The sequence below is a fragment of the Chiloscyllium plagiosum genome, unplaced genomic scaffold (genome assembly GCF_037043375.1).
Source record: "Chiloscyllium plagiosum isolate Xiang-an unplaced genomic scaffold, Cpla_swu_hap1 HiC_scaffold_9, whole genome shotgun sequence".
In the NCBI taxonomy this organism is placed as follows: Eukaryota; Metazoa; Chordata; class Chondrichthyes; order Orectolobiformes; family Hemiscylliidae; genus Chiloscyllium; species Chiloscyllium plagiosum.
Window position 1 is genome coordinate 20,135,535 of NW_028270147.1, and position 15,407 is coordinate 20,150,941.

The 15,407-nt window shown below is 37.4% G+C and overlaps 1 protein-coding gene across 2 annotated transcripts in view; it reads right to left on the minus strand.

The window, feature by feature from the left end:
* tgfbr3 (transforming growth factor, beta receptor III) overlaps positions 1 to 15,407 on the minus strand; it is a 182,639-nt gene that overhangs the window by 11,419 nt on the left and 155,813 nt on the right. For both annotated transcript variants that reach the window (XM_043698779.2, XM_043698778.2), the window contains exons 9-15: positions 14,941 to 15,254; positions 13,617 to 13,769; positions 12,498 to 12,623; positions 8,974 to 9,153; positions 7,901 to 8,212; positions 7,017 to 7,146; positions 414 to 455 (exon numbers count right to left, since the gene is read on the minus strand). In XM_043698779.2, coding sequence (XP_043554714.2) covers positions 414 to 455; positions 7,017 to 7,146; positions 7,901 to 8,212; positions 8,974 to 9,153; positions 12,498 to 12,623; positions 13,617 to 13,769; positions 14,941 to 15,254 — 1,257 coding nt within the window. The remainder of the gene's footprint in view (positions 1 to 413; positions 456 to 7,016; positions 7,147 to 7,900; positions 8,213 to 8,973; positions 9,154 to 12,497; positions 12,624 to 13,616; positions 13,770 to 14,940; positions 15,255 to 15,407) is intronic.

The window sequence follows — 15,407 nt, forward strand, 5'->3', positions numbered from 1 at the left end:
CCAAATTCTAACTCTCCTCAGATCATGAATATATATTATAAATATATGTAGCCCCAGCAGTGATCCCTGTAGCACAGCTCTAGTCAAAGGTTACCAGCATGAAAATGCCCTCTCTTATCCCAACTCCCTGTCTTCTATTAGTTAGCTATTCCTCTATTTGTGCTAGTTTACTATACTCCCCAACATCACTGGTTCTTACCTTAAGTAGCCTAAATGTGTGACACCTTATCAAATAGTACAATTCATATGAGTAGCACTTTTACAAAAGAAAAAGAAATTTAGAAGTTTTTTTTGACAAATCACTGCAAATGCAACATTATAACCTATTAAAGTGAATGTTACTGCCATTAGAAAATTCTTATCCATATGAACATATCGATTATAATGCTAGAATAACATTAAATCCAACTTACAAGGCCGTGGTCTCTCTACATTAACATGGCTGTCAGGAATCACTGAAAATGACAGAAATAAATATATTCAATAAAACGATTAATCAGAACCTTTACTTTATGTTGCTTAAACGATATTTTACTTTATAAAGAGATTGTATGTGTGAAGTCATGAGAGCCCATGGTGTTGGAGGTAGTATATTGGCATGGATAGAGAATTGGCAAATGGGCAGGAAACAGCGAGCGGGGATAAGGGGTTCTTTTTCAGGTTGGCAATCTGTAACAAGGGATCAGTGCTGGGAGTGCAATTGTTAATAATATATCTTAATAACTTGGAGGAAGGAAGTGTATATACCGAATCCATATTTGCAGAAAAACAAAAATAAGTGGAAAGGCATGTTGAGAGAGAAATACTAATAGTTTACAGAGAGACACATGATGGGGCAAATGGACAAAAAGTTTGCAAATGGACAAAAAGTTTGCAAATGGGAGTATAATTGAAGTTGTTCATTTTGGAAAGGAGAACAAAACAGATTATTATTTCCATGGCAAAAAACTGCAGAGAACTGCAACACAAAGGGATTTGGGGTACTTGTCCATGGGGTATTTAGCATACAGGTAATCAGGAAGGCTAATAGAATGTTGGCCTTTATTTAAGGGGGTTGAAGTATAAGAGTAGGGAAGTCTTACTACAACTGAACAAGGTGTTGGCGAGACCACACCTGGAGTAATGGGAGCAGTTTTGGTCCCTTATTTAAAAGATATTTCTTCATTTGAGACAGTACAGAGAGGATTCACTTGCGTGATCCTGGTGTGAAGGGATTGTCTTATGAGCAAAGGTTAAACAGGTTGGGGCTCTACTCACTGAAGTTTAGAAGAGTAAGGTGATTTCATTGAAACATATAGGATTCTTAAGCGGCTTGACAGGGTAAATGCTGAGGGGCTGCTCCCCCTCATGGGACAGTTTAGGATCAGAGGGCATAGTCTCAGAATAAAGGGGCACTAATTTAAGACTGAGTTTGAGGAGGAATTCCTTGTCTCAGAGGGTTTAAGAGTCTTTGGAACTCCTTGTCAGAGAGCTGCCGGCAGAGTCCTTGTAAATATTCAAGGCTGAGATAGATAAGATTCTTGATCAATTGGGAAATCAAGGGTTACGGGGAAACAGCAGGAAGGTAGATAGGAGAACTGTTGGATCAGCCATGATTCTACTGAAAGGCTGAGGAGGCTCAAGGGGCTGAATGGCCTACTGCTGTTCCTATTTCTTATGGTCTTAAGTGCGACCCAATGGCATAGTATTTTGCTAAACTGCTTAAGTACATGTGATATATGTCAGAAAAGAAGCTGCCTGGACTTCTGTTTCATTGGAGAATATTATGGAGAATGAGGAATTTTTGATACATCTCTACAGTAAACAATAATCCTTTGTTACATTTGAAGACACTGTATTACTGTTTGTCTTTATTTAAACTTTTACCTCACTGTTTGTCCACATCATAGTATATAAATAGGATGATCAGGTTACTTCAAGATGCTCTCTCATTTCAAGAAATCTGCTGTTGCATTCTCAGGAAGGGAGAGCTTAACTAAACTGACTTACTGAGATCTTAATGTTCTCTAAATCCATTTTTAAAAAACTAAATCACAGTTTCTTTCTACCATATATTTACACATGCACATGAAGAATAATCACAGGACAGCAAAGTATATTTGCTAGATTTCTCTCTTCCTTTCCCCTTTTTGTTCTTTGAACACAACTCATAAGTAAATAGTTAAGCAAAATATTTTCCACAGAAAAAGGGCTGCTTATTTTACTTAGAAAACAAAGGATAAACCAAGTCCATGTGTTACAAAAACATGTTGCTTATAAGGGAGTAGTGTTAATCATTCCAGATGATGCTCTTATGTTTTCATCGCAACAGTATGCTGACAAATAAACTTTATGGGCTACAAAATTGCCTTGAGGAGACATTGCAGTATAGGATATGTGCAGCAGGGTTTTGGATGAACTGAAGTTTAAAAGGATTGAGGATGGGAGACTGGCCAAGGAAGTTCTGAAAAAACTGGTGGCCAATCTGATCTTGTTAGTGTCACACTACACAGGTACAGTTAAAATTACCCTCAGAGGCTACATGGCTGAAAACTCAGGCAAGGTTGTGAACAGTATATTTCAAAACAGTTAGGTTTTGGAGTTTGCAGAGAGGCAAAGTGTGGGTGCTTTGTTCTTCCCAGTGCTCATCTACAGCTGAACAGCAGGCAAGCAATCTGACATCACAGCAGTGGGAACATTGCAAGATGTGATGCAGAAGTAGAACTGGGTGGTGTCAGCATAATTTTGGAAGCGAAGCCCTTTATCTGCAGTTAACATTACCAAAGTGGAAAAGTACAATCAAAAGGACGATCCTAGGCATCTCTAGTGATTATGAAAAGAGAAACCATTGACAGAAATGTTCTTGCTATACATGGCTAGATAAGAGTGGAACTATGCAAGGCTTATATTGCGTCATTCTGATGATGCTATTGGACTTCCAATTGCAGATAATTTATGGCATTGCTACCAAGACCCAGGTCATGAAGTGCCTTCACAGATTTTATTGAAAACAACTTCCCTTTGATATCCAAATAAATTATTTTATGGAGCAGATTCAGGCAGTAACATTCATATGTCCATGTGGTTATAACCATTAATCTTCACATATCGGTCCTTTTGAGTAAACAATGCATTGCTACCACATACTAATGAAGTCCAAATGTAAATGAAAAAGAAAACTTTCTCTGTAACCCAAAACATTTGAATTTTTGCTGAGGGTTAACACCATAGGTCAATCATTTTTCTCTAAAAAAAAGTCCAATAAAATCCTTCTACTTGTATCGTGGTATTAAGCGAAAATAACAAACCAATTAGCATTTAATTCATACAAAAACAAATTTACCACATTGGAATGAACCCTCCTTTGAGGGAAAAGAATGCTGACCATTATTTTAAGATATTTTATGTGGTAGCAGCCTTTCGTCTCATGAGACAATGGTTTGCGGTATAGTGGTCAACGTGTTAATCATCGCCTTTGGCATGGCTGCCTCTGCCACATTTGCTGCAGAGTACGACAATGAGCTGATCTGTTAACTCAGTTTCTCTGGGCCATCTCCATGGCCAGCTGAGCTTTCTTATCTGAACTGCTCTCTACCGCGTTGTGTTAGTGAGGTGAAACTAAAGAATCTTTTTTATGACACAAAACTGGGAAAGAATTAGAGACCATGGGCCACCTAAACTGGTCAGGGCCCAGCACCTACACCCTTGACCTCCCCAAATGAATCCAGCAGCAGTTGCTTTGAATATCAGCCTGCCTTGGGACTCTGCTCTAGGATTTAAAAAAAATCAACTTTTACTTCCTTACTGATCAATGTTTTGTACGTATGACTGGGGAGGTGATGGCCTAATGGCATTATCACTGGACTATTTTTCCAGAAACTCAGCTAATGTTCTGGGGACCCAGGTCTGAATCCCACCACAGCAGGTGGTGGAACTTGAATTCAATATTTTTTAAAAATCTGGATTTAAGAATCTACTTTTGGCTTTGAAACTATTGCTGATTGTCAGAAAAACTCATCGGATTCACTAATGTCCTTCAGGAAAGGAAATCTGTCATCCTCACCTGGTCTTGTCTACATGTGTCAAAAAAAATTATAAAAGTGAGTAATTGTCATCAGCTAAATTGTATTATACAACTGCTCATCTCCTTCAAGACTTGTTATCACTACTAGACAACTATACAGCTTGCATTCAGTTGGTAGGAAGCAACTGGTCTGTACAAGGACTCAAACTTTTTGGGAAGTGGATCATTGTCCATGTTTGCCTATCTCTAAGTGCTATTAGAAGAAGAGAACTCTAAAATCAAAATAACATGTTTTGGCAAATTATTAGAATTGACTGTTCTTTTACTCTCCTTGCTGCAGTGAGTGTGAATACTGTTTAGATTATTTGCCTACGTTTGCTGACTAATTTCACAAAATTAAGTTGCACACTTATTAAAACATGTTCAGAAAAATGTGAGAAAAATGAGAAAAGAACATCAGATCCATTAATGTTCACCACATCTGATTTAGCTCTCAATTTGGAACAAAGAGCTGAAATATGCACATATACAGAACACTATATTTGAAACACCTGTAAAAGTCTGCAATACCTTTAAGCTTGATAAAAGAGCAATCTGACTTAATAATTCACCATAAATTATGTACCTACTGTAAACAGGTGGGTTTGGAGAATGTAGTCGCTTTGTTGATAAATTTTCTTTCCTGTGGGATGATCCCTCTGCTTTTAAAAATTACTACTCTTGTAAAAGTCATCTGCTCTCCCTATCTACTGCCTTAGTGAAACATAGAATATAGCAGCAGAAGGTGGTCATTTGGCTCTTTCAGCCTGCTCCACCATTCAATATGATCGTGGCTAATCATCCAACTCAGTACCCCTTTTCCACTTTTTCCTCATATCGTTCGATCCGTTATCTTTAACTGTTATCTCTAACTTTTGTTCCATCTAAAAATGTTTTGAATAAGTCCTCATCTTTTCTGCACTCACCTCTCTGAAATTCCATTATCAAGTCCTTCCATCCTAGCTTCTGCTTATTCCACAGCCAAACAATGACAAGGAGACTCTGTGACTGTGATCATTATGTTATCCTTTCTGGTATTCCTCAGTCTTTTCAAAGCAGATGACATGGTAAACCATAATGTTGCTGCACATCTACAATATATATATTTCTCAATACTCAGATGTATTATATAATTTAAGTGCATGCAGGTAACAACCAATTTTACCTCAGTGCTATCTGTTTCCATCAGTATTGTCTGACTGCCTTTCTAATATCATGTCTAGGATCATAGAATCAATCAAAAAATCCCTACAGTGTGGAAGCAAGCCATTTAGTTTACACCGACCCTCCAAAAAGCATCCCACCCAGATCCATCCGACTACCCTATCCCTGTTAACCCCTGCATTTTCCATGGCCAATCCACCTAACCTGCACATCTTTGGACTGTGGGAGGAAGCTGGAGCACACGGAGGAAACCCATGCAGGGCGAATATGCAAACTCCACACAGTCACCCCGTGGAATTGAAGCTAGGTTCCTGGCACTGTGAGGCAGCAGTGCTAACCACTGAGCCAGCCACTGTGCTGCCCATAGGACATGCAACCAAATCTCCTGCCTATGATATCACTCCCCTCCCTAAAAACTCACTCAAGATGCACCATGTTGTGTAACTTTGATGTCACTGTTGAACCTGAACTGAATTTCAAACTTCGCATTGAACCATCAAGGCCACTTATTTTCACCATCACTTTTACTTCAATCCTGACTTTAATAAAATCCTTGTACAAGATTTACGACTTCCAGATTGATTCACATCAATGCTTTTCTAGCATCCATTCTCGAAAAGCTCTAACTTCTTCCACTCAGCATTTACCTCAGTGTTCTACAATGCCTTCCATATCCAAACAATACCCAACTTAAAACTCAACTTCACCTTCAAATTCTTTACTTGCCTTTACTCCTGTTTACCTCCAAAATCATCCCAATCCTTACCATAGGTCTACAACTGTTAACCTTCTGGCTCTAATCTCAAGGCATTCCCTTTCCTTCTGCTTCCACAGGGACAATACTTTTCAGATACCTTGACCCCATTTAGTGGATATTTCTCCTGAATTCAATGTCCTTATTTTCAAACTTTCTGAAAGCTTATTTTTATTTTATAGTCAGTTCGCGTCCCTTCCCCAACCCTTCAATTATTCCTTGTTATTTTCCTTGGGACACATTGTACCTGAATATGCTGTATAAATTCAACTTTTGCTGTCAGAAACTGAATTCCAATGAACCCAACTTACACACATTCATATAAAATTGTGACCACTGAAGAATAGCTTCTACTTCAAAACAAATTACAAATTGTTAAAAGATCATCTTGCTTTGCCTGATGGACCCTACTTTATGCTTGAATTGTGAGAATAATTGCCTAAGTAATAGTTCTAATACTTTAAGAGTGCAAAGCCACAAAGAACCGTAAAAACAACCTTCCTCTTATTCAATTATCTGTCAACATGTGCAAATAATAGCTTATCTAAAAAAAAAGGCCAGAATTCTAGCATATGGCACAGATTATACAAGTTTTTCACTGAACAATTTGATTTCTATCTATATCTATGTGATATAGATTTGAGTCTTGTGTCCTTAATAGACTACACATGAAATGAGTCTACAATAATCTGCATTACTGTATAATTCTTCTAGTGTTATACAATATTCCTAGCTGCTTCACAGCAACATAATCTGATAAGAAAGTGTAAAAGCCAAATGACTAAAAGCTTGACCAGAAAAAGGTTTTCTGGTGTTTCTTAGAGGAGACAGATGTGGACAGCTGGAAAAATGAACAGGAGGGAATTATCAGGTTTAGCCTGTAGCTAGAACCGCTCATAATTGGGCAAAGGGAGTGGAGGCTACATGGAGGTCCAGTGTTGGAGAAATGCAATGACTGATTACAAACTTCAATGTGCTTTAGTGATTATGTAAACCAATGGACAGAACTACATATTACACATATACACCACTTTCATATTGTTATTGTTGGCTCACCTTGTGTCTTAGGCAGATTCATTCTTTCACGAATAACAGCCAGTGGCTTGGTGAAGGATTGTTTGTATCTCATCATAGCCATTATTATTTGCAAATTCACATCTATACAAGCTTCATCGGGAGGAATGCACTGCAGGAGAAAATAAGCAAACCAAGTGAGCTCAAGGACATACAAATTCAAATGCTGCAATAGCATTACGTTGATCAGTACTGCAAAAGTCTGATTATTATTATTATATTTTATTAACTAATAAGCAAGTATGTTATAGCTGGACTTTGTTACATTTGATGTTAATGACATTTTTTTTGATTTCTACATGTCACAAACAATCTACTTGAAACGTGTTCAAGGAGTGAACTTAAGTTGCTTATTGATTCTGTGAAATCTTGCACAGATTGGCTAATTACATACTATACATAGCATTCAGAAAAATAATTTTTGTTATGTTTATCTTATAAAGTATATATTTCAGAAATCACAACATAATCTAAAACAAACCTAGTAAAATGTCCCCTGCAACACAAGGCACACTACATAATTGCATAATTGGCAACACTTAAAAAGCTAAGTTAAAAGAATACAAATAATACAAGCAACAATTACAAAAGTTTTAAGATGTAATTTCAAAAAGTCAGGAAATACACAAGTTATTCTGGTAGCCAAATTAATTATTTGAGCAGCGCCCATCAGCAATTGTACAGTAACTTGTTGGATAAAGGGCATGTTATCTTCAGCTGGATAATTGCCTGCAAAATTTCTAACTAATGTTACTGACCACAGATCAGCAAATTTGATTGTTCTGACACTCTGGACATCTAAATAATGTAAACAACCTTCATCTTGCACATTGCTAGGATATATTATGTTTAGAAATATGACAAACCTTAGGAAGATTAGGAAATCCTTGGCTTTCAGTATCTTTTTGGCTGCATAGTGTAATTTCACAATGAAGAAAAACTAAGGACATGTTGTAGACTGGCTTAAACACAAAGCTGAACCTTTTTCTTTCCATCTCTGCATGAGGCACAAGGAAATCAAGCTTCTGAGGACTGTAGAATTTCACAGAATCCTCCTTTGGGCAAATATTTTCAATAATGGTGTAGTAATCTGAAGAGGAAACAGGGTCCGACGATGGAGAAATATAGCAGGTCTGGATAACAAAACTAATTTCTGGGTCAGATTTGGTTACAGATACCTAAATGCGTGTGATGAGATAAAAACAAAAACCCTTATTAGAATGATTTTAAGTCATACTACAACTTCTATAATGCAGATTGTCGCCAGTTTGAAGGAGAAGAACATTCTACAGACAAAGTCTTTTCTCATTCATGATTGAAAAAGACTCACACATATCCTACTTTACTCTTTTGCAGAAACATTTACTATACTGTCAACATGGAGACACTTGGATGAATCCTTCACCGCTTTTCTATTCCCAGAATGTTACTCTTGGAGAGAATGCACACAGCACCTCTGTAATGAATAACAGGGCTCAATCCTTTATTGTAACATTATCAACTGATCATTAAGCAACTAAATGTTTAGTCACTGTATTCATTTTGTTGGACATGAACTTGGTGAATTTTGTTGTTAATTCTAATGTCGTGAATGAACAATGTCGTGAATGAGCCAGAATATGGATAATCTATGACCAGTTTTTATTTAATAAGATAATATAACAGTTGTGAGAAAAGTCACTAATTTAACAAAAGCTATTATATATTGGAATGAAATTATGGTCAATGCCATGTTTAGAAGAATCCATTTGGTCAAAATCACAAGATAACTTTGGACTTCTTATTAATACAATTTTCCCTGTCAAACCAAAGAAACTTAAGCCATAGTTTAACCATCTGCTCACTTGAATTTATGAATTGCTGCCAAGAAAAGAACTGCAAAAGTTCAGAAAAAAAGGCACAGCCTTCACAATTCTTCAACTCATTTGCAACTCATTACCTCAACAAATAATGGGTTATTCTCCGAAACAGTGTGCACGCCTTGTGAGGGAGTACGGAATAGATCTGTGTTGTATAGCTCCATGTTCAAAGTTGCATTGTTGCTTTGTGTCAAAGAAGGGAAGCCAGAATGGGAAGGCATCTCAGACTTCTTACTAGGCGTGAAGTACGTACAGTTAAACTGAAACAAAAGGAAACTGCTTTTGAAATATCCATAAAAGTTGCCATCAACAATTAAACTTTATCTATAAATTTCAGTATACCACAAACTCTGAGGTAATTTAGCAAAATATAGTGAAATATGATTAAAATGTTCAATGAATCAAGCAGTCAAGTTTGAAACTTCTACAGAATTATAACTGCTGCAACTTCTTTAATATCTGTAGATTAAGAAAATTAGACACTATCGTTAGTCATAGAGTGAAACAGTTTTTTTTTACAGTATGGAAAGAGAGCTTTCAGCCCATTTTATCCACACTAGTCATCAAATATCCATCTACCCTAATCCCATTTTCCAGTACTTGGTTCCTAGCCTTGTATGCTATGACATTTCAAGTGTTCAGCTAAATAGTTCTTCAATGTCTTGAAGTTTCTCATATCTACCGCCCTTTCAGGCAATGAGTTCCAAACACCCACAATCTCTAGGTGAAAATGTTTTTCCTCATATCCCCTCAAAACCTCCTGTCCCTAACCTTAGGATTGGGCCCACTGGTTACTGACCCTGCTACTAAAGGGAGAAAGTATATTCATATCCATCCTGTCTTTGCCTCTCAGAAATATATACACTTCAATCAGATTTATCCCTCAGACTTCTCTGCTCCAAGGAAAACTAATCCAGACTATCCAGTCTTTTTTCATTGCTGAGTTGCTTCAGTTGAGGTAATGTCCTAAGGAATCTCTTTTGCACTCTCCTCTCTAGTGTAATCACATACTTCCTATAATGTGGTGACCAGAACTATATACAGCACTCCAGTTGTGGTCAAATTAACATGAAATATAGCTTCACTATAACCTCCTTGCTCTTGCATTCAGTGCCATGTCTAATAAAACCAAGTATCCCACATGCCTTCGTGAGCACCTTATCTACCGGTCCAGCTGCCTGCAAGGATCTGTGGACATGCACACTGGTCCCTCTGATCACTTATCCTGCCTAGAATCCTGCCATTCAATATGTATTCCCATGCCTTGTTAGTTGTCTTGAAATCTTTCAGGATTAATTTGTATCTGTCACTGTTTAGCCCATTTATAATTGTTCTGTAGACCAAGGTTTTCATTCTTGCTTTTTTATCACACCACCAATTTTTGTGTTATCAGCAAACCTGCCCCTTCAAGTGGAGTTTAATTCTGTACCTTAGAATTTTTTCCATATATGTTAGACTCACTAGCCTATAGATTCCTGGTTTACCCCTACAACCCTTTTTGAATAATGGTATTATGTTACCTGTTCTGCAGTCCTTTGGACCCCTTCTGTTGCCAAAGGGGACTTGAAAATTAATGCTAGAGTCCTTGCAATCTTCTCTCTTCTGTTCTACAACTGCCTTGGATACATTTCATCTGGGATTAGGAATTTATCTATTTTTAAGCCTGCCAAAATCGCTTGTTCATCCTGCCTCTCAATGCCAACTTGTTCAATTATATTACAGCTCTCATTCCTGATTTCTAGGCCTTCAGTACTGCGAACACAGCTGAAAGTACTCATTTAAATCCTCAGCTATGTCTTCTGGCTCCCCATACAGATTGCCACTTTGGTCCCCTTCACCCTACCAATCTTTCCCTGGTTATTCACTTTTCGCTAATATACTTTTTTTCTAAGGATTCTCCTTAATGTTACTTGCCAATGTTTTTTCATGTCCATTCTTTGGTTTCCTAATTTCTTTTTTAAGCTATTCCCTACACTTTTAGAGTCTGAGGGCATTCACTGAATTTTCGGTATCTATCATAAGCTTAGTTTTTATTTTCTTACCCAATCCTTTGCAGCCTTTTACATGCAGAGTTCTCAGGACTTCCTGGTCCCACCTTCCACCTTCATGAAAACATGTTGACTCTGCACTCTCACTATTACTCTTTAAATGTTTTGCAGTGCTCTAATGCTAATTTTTCTACAAGTGGCTGCTCCCAGACAACTTCAGCCAAATCCCGTCTTACATTATTAAAAATTGGTCTTCACACAATTCAAAACCTTTATTTCCAGTCCATCTTAGGCCTTATCCATAATCACCTTAAATCCTACTGTATTATTAATACTATCCCCCAAAAAGCTCCCCCATTGCCAGACCTACGACTTGCCAGTTTCATTGATTAAAATTAGGCCCAGTAGGAACTAGGCAAGGAGCTCAACACATGCATGTCCATATAAGGTTAGGATCAGTCTCAGATACAATGAGTAGCGTTTGTATTTTGAGTTGGGTTGGGTTGTCACTGGAGTCAAATTGGTGTCTTGGATCTGCACTGGGTTGGAAATAGTCACTCAGCAGGGAGTTTTTCTGACATAGGTCAGTGACCAGAAGGCTATCTTGCTGACTAATTACAGCTCTTGAAGCCGATTGTCTAATGGATTGTACTCTTTGCCCAAATGAAACTGCAATTTGTTGCTGCAAGAAAGAAAGAGAAAGGGCACCTCCTCAGCAATGTTAAAACTCTTGTAGTGAGCCGACGTTGCACAAGGCACGCATGTCCTTAGGACAGATTGTGGCTGCAACAGTGGGCAGGAAGGCTGGGGTTAGGGGGCTTCAAAGGTGTATTTACCCTCAGTGCTCTCAGGCCCTCATTATCATCTTAATTAAGTCCCCCTCTCTTTTGACGTGGAGGTGCAGGTGTTGGACTGGACTGGACAAGATCAGAAGTCAGACGACACCAGTTTATAGTCCAACAGGCTTATTTGAAATTATAGACTTTCAGAGAGCTGCTCCTTCATCAGATGAAGTATTAATGCCCCTCTCTTATGGGCTGACTGCCTTCATACATGCTCTCATCTAAGCACTGTCAGCACAAATTAAGAAAACCGGCTCAGATGAGGCACCTATGCAAGTGCACCCTCTTATGAAAGAGAAATGGACAGAAAATTGAATGTGCAGTGCATTTCAAGAACATTATACAATATAAGAAGATCATGATTGTAATAACATACTCTCAAGAGACAGTTTGGAAATAATTACTGAACAACTTATCGCTGCACATCTCACATTTGGAAACGGCCTTTTTCATCAAAAACATCTCTTTGTTGGAAAAAAGGGGAAACAAATAACCTATTAAACTTTATTCATTATTTATGTAATGAGGACAGCTGAAACCCTAAACTGTATTAACTCTCACTGTACTCAATAAGCTTGGGTTGCCTAGAGTGAGCGTACATTTGGTGGCCAGCAGATGAAGGGTTAATATCAATCTTTATTTGTAGAACTGTGAATTTGAGAAGACTTTTGGCCTTGCAAAAATATGCATATTTCCATGACCTCTAACCCCTGTTCAGCTTGCACAAACTATTTCAGAATGTGAATTTAAACATGCTGGACACAAACAGCATACCCGAACAATTTTTGGTCTGCTCGGAACTGGGTCGTCGCCATCTCCAGGGAAGCCATTGTCTCCCGATTCTTCGTTATCACCATACCATCCACTTCCTTCACAGCAGTACTCTAGCTGTATCACAATCTATCAATCAGGAAAAATTTCAGTGATTTAGAAAAATCGTTTCATATTAGCTGATTTCACAAACCATTGCTCATAAAGAAATAAGTAAAATAAAAAAAAATTTGCTTTCTGACTATAAATTTTCATCTCAAATTTGTATACTTCTGTTCTTTAAACAACTTGTCACTACTTTTTTTTCCATTCTCCCCCAAACTTCCATTGGTAGTCACTCTGTCATTATGCTTGTGTCATCCGTAACTTGTCCAATCCATCAATTTGCCCTGCCAACTCCTTAAGACCTTGATATTGGACATTTTTTGATTCCTTCATTTTCCATTGTCTTTTTGCTTCACATGCTTTCACCATGTACTATGGAAATTACTGAAATCTAACTTTATATGCAGAATTTTTATAAAAGTTGTTGCTATTCTCCATTCTCACTTTGTTTGCATTTTACTTGGCTCCCTGGTTGTCTCCTAAAGGACCGCTAAAGCTTTCTTTCATCACTCAACCATTTGTCTCAGGATCTTTTACACTATGCCTGGAATTCTCTTTCTAAGCTAAGCAGGAACAACTGGAAATAAGAAAAAATATAGTTTAATGAGGTAACATAGTAGTGTTTTCATCAAGGGAAATGTACTGGTTCATCCAGGTTACTGTTAAAGTTTCTCATCAGGTTTCTGCTGTGATTATAGAGCTAACAGCCCTGAATCCCACCTCTTAACAAGAAATTGAGGGGGGAGAAAATAATTCTGGAACTACTTTTGGTGGATAAAACTAAAATTTGATCTCTTAGTTTATACTTTTGTATTTTAAGAAACTGATTGATAATATTTTTTCTAACTAATAACTTCTATGTAGTATATCATGCAGCAAAGAACTATTGGTGAAAATACAAAGTTTTTTTTTTAAAAACAAACAATAGTCTTTCCCCAAGTACAAAAGTTAGACATTGTTATCATCAGCCATTTGAAACAAATCTAAAATAGGGATATTATATATTGGTTTGCTTACTGAGTTCAAATAAATGGTGAAACCATCTGAAGTAGGATATTTAGTTGTCTCACAGCTAGTGAGTGAAGACTCCAAAATGTAATGTGTAGAGTTTTCCTCTGCTTTGCATTTTGGATCGAGTAGAGAAACTTGTGTTACTGTAGTCGCCTCAGTCTAAAAGAAAGAAGGTCACAAAACATTAAAAGTGGACAGCATCCTTGATGTGTATTGAAGGTATAATTACTGCTCCTCCAAACAAACATGTCCATGTTATGAATATAGTCTAATTGCTTTGCATCAGTGCTCTAACAGTCAACCAAACAAGACACAATTGGAGTTTCCATTTAATTTATTGTTTTCACTGTATCTCGCTACATGTGACAAGTGTTGTTTTGCATGCTATACAGGCAGATTGCACCTTAAAAAATGCATCAAGGTAGCAGAACACAATGCATAATTGGGTCAGAGTTACAGAGAAGGTGCAGAGAGTGAGAGATCAACAGTAACATTTCAGAGGTCCGTTCTTAAGTCTGGTAACAGCAGGGAAGAAGCAATTCTTGAATCTGTTCATATATGTATGCAAACTTTCATATCTCTTATCTGATGAAAGAAGGTGGAAGAAAGTATAACTGGCGTAAAAGGGGTCTTTGATTATGTTGGATGCTTTCCCGAGACAGTGAGAAGTTCAGATGGAGTCAATTTATTGATTATTATACTATTGATAGTTCATATCCAGTGGTTGTGGTGGATGGGATTAATTGGGGAAAACTGTCACTTCGACTATTGTTGGCAGTGAATTTTGGAGTATGACTCTGCTGGCCGCAGATAGAACCAAGTGGCAAATGACAGTGAACATATTTTGTTTTAAATGTTTCTTTGTAGAAACAACTCACTCCTTTGAGACCGAAAAACTGAAAATCAAAATCTATTATTTTTCGTCTAAATAAATGTACAGTACCTATTGAAACAAACAAAGATTCTGAAACAGGTGAAACATAACACTTTTGTAGTATTTAATAGCATAGTGTGAAATAGTAACAGTAGCATTACTTGTACAATGCATTTCACAATGGGAAAAGGCAGCAAATTTAGCTGACCTAACTTTTGGGTGAAAAGTGTTAAACTGGTCTTCCAGTTCAGGCTACATTCAGATTAACATAACTCTTGTACGAATATTAAACTTAAGCACAGCCTTGTTGCTTTGTCAGCAAAGAATGTACTCTGATACATAACAGTACAGGGCAGGCAACGGTTTTGACACATTCTATTATCAACATTGTAAATGTGAATGTGCAAATACTCCACACATTATCATGATAGAAAAAGGTAATGGATTTAAACAAACCTGAAGGCTGCTCTTCTCAATTACAGCTCTCATTCTTTTGTCCTCACACTGAACTGACAGGGCCACATTTTCAAAGGTCTGAATCTCTTCTGCTTCAGATAATCCGTTCCTCATTAATTGTTCAAATGTGCTATCCTGGGATCTCTGTGGCAGTTTGAGAGATGTGTCCACCCTGTCATAATCATCTTGGTCAAAAGGAAATGGAAACTGAAAGACTTCGCGAAGTCCAGGAAACACCTCATCAGGTGATTTCAATGGCTTTCTCAGAATTGCAAGTTCTGGTGGCAGAAAAGATTCTATGTCCTCTTCTTCAGCTATGGGTAAAGGGGGAGGAGTTGGCAAACAATATTGATTTTGAAACATTGATTTTTCTTTTGAAAAACAGTTCTCACTTTCAAGACTCAATTTACTGTAAAATTATAGTTATAATAAACTTGCATCTTCTTATTACACTCCACTGAACCCCT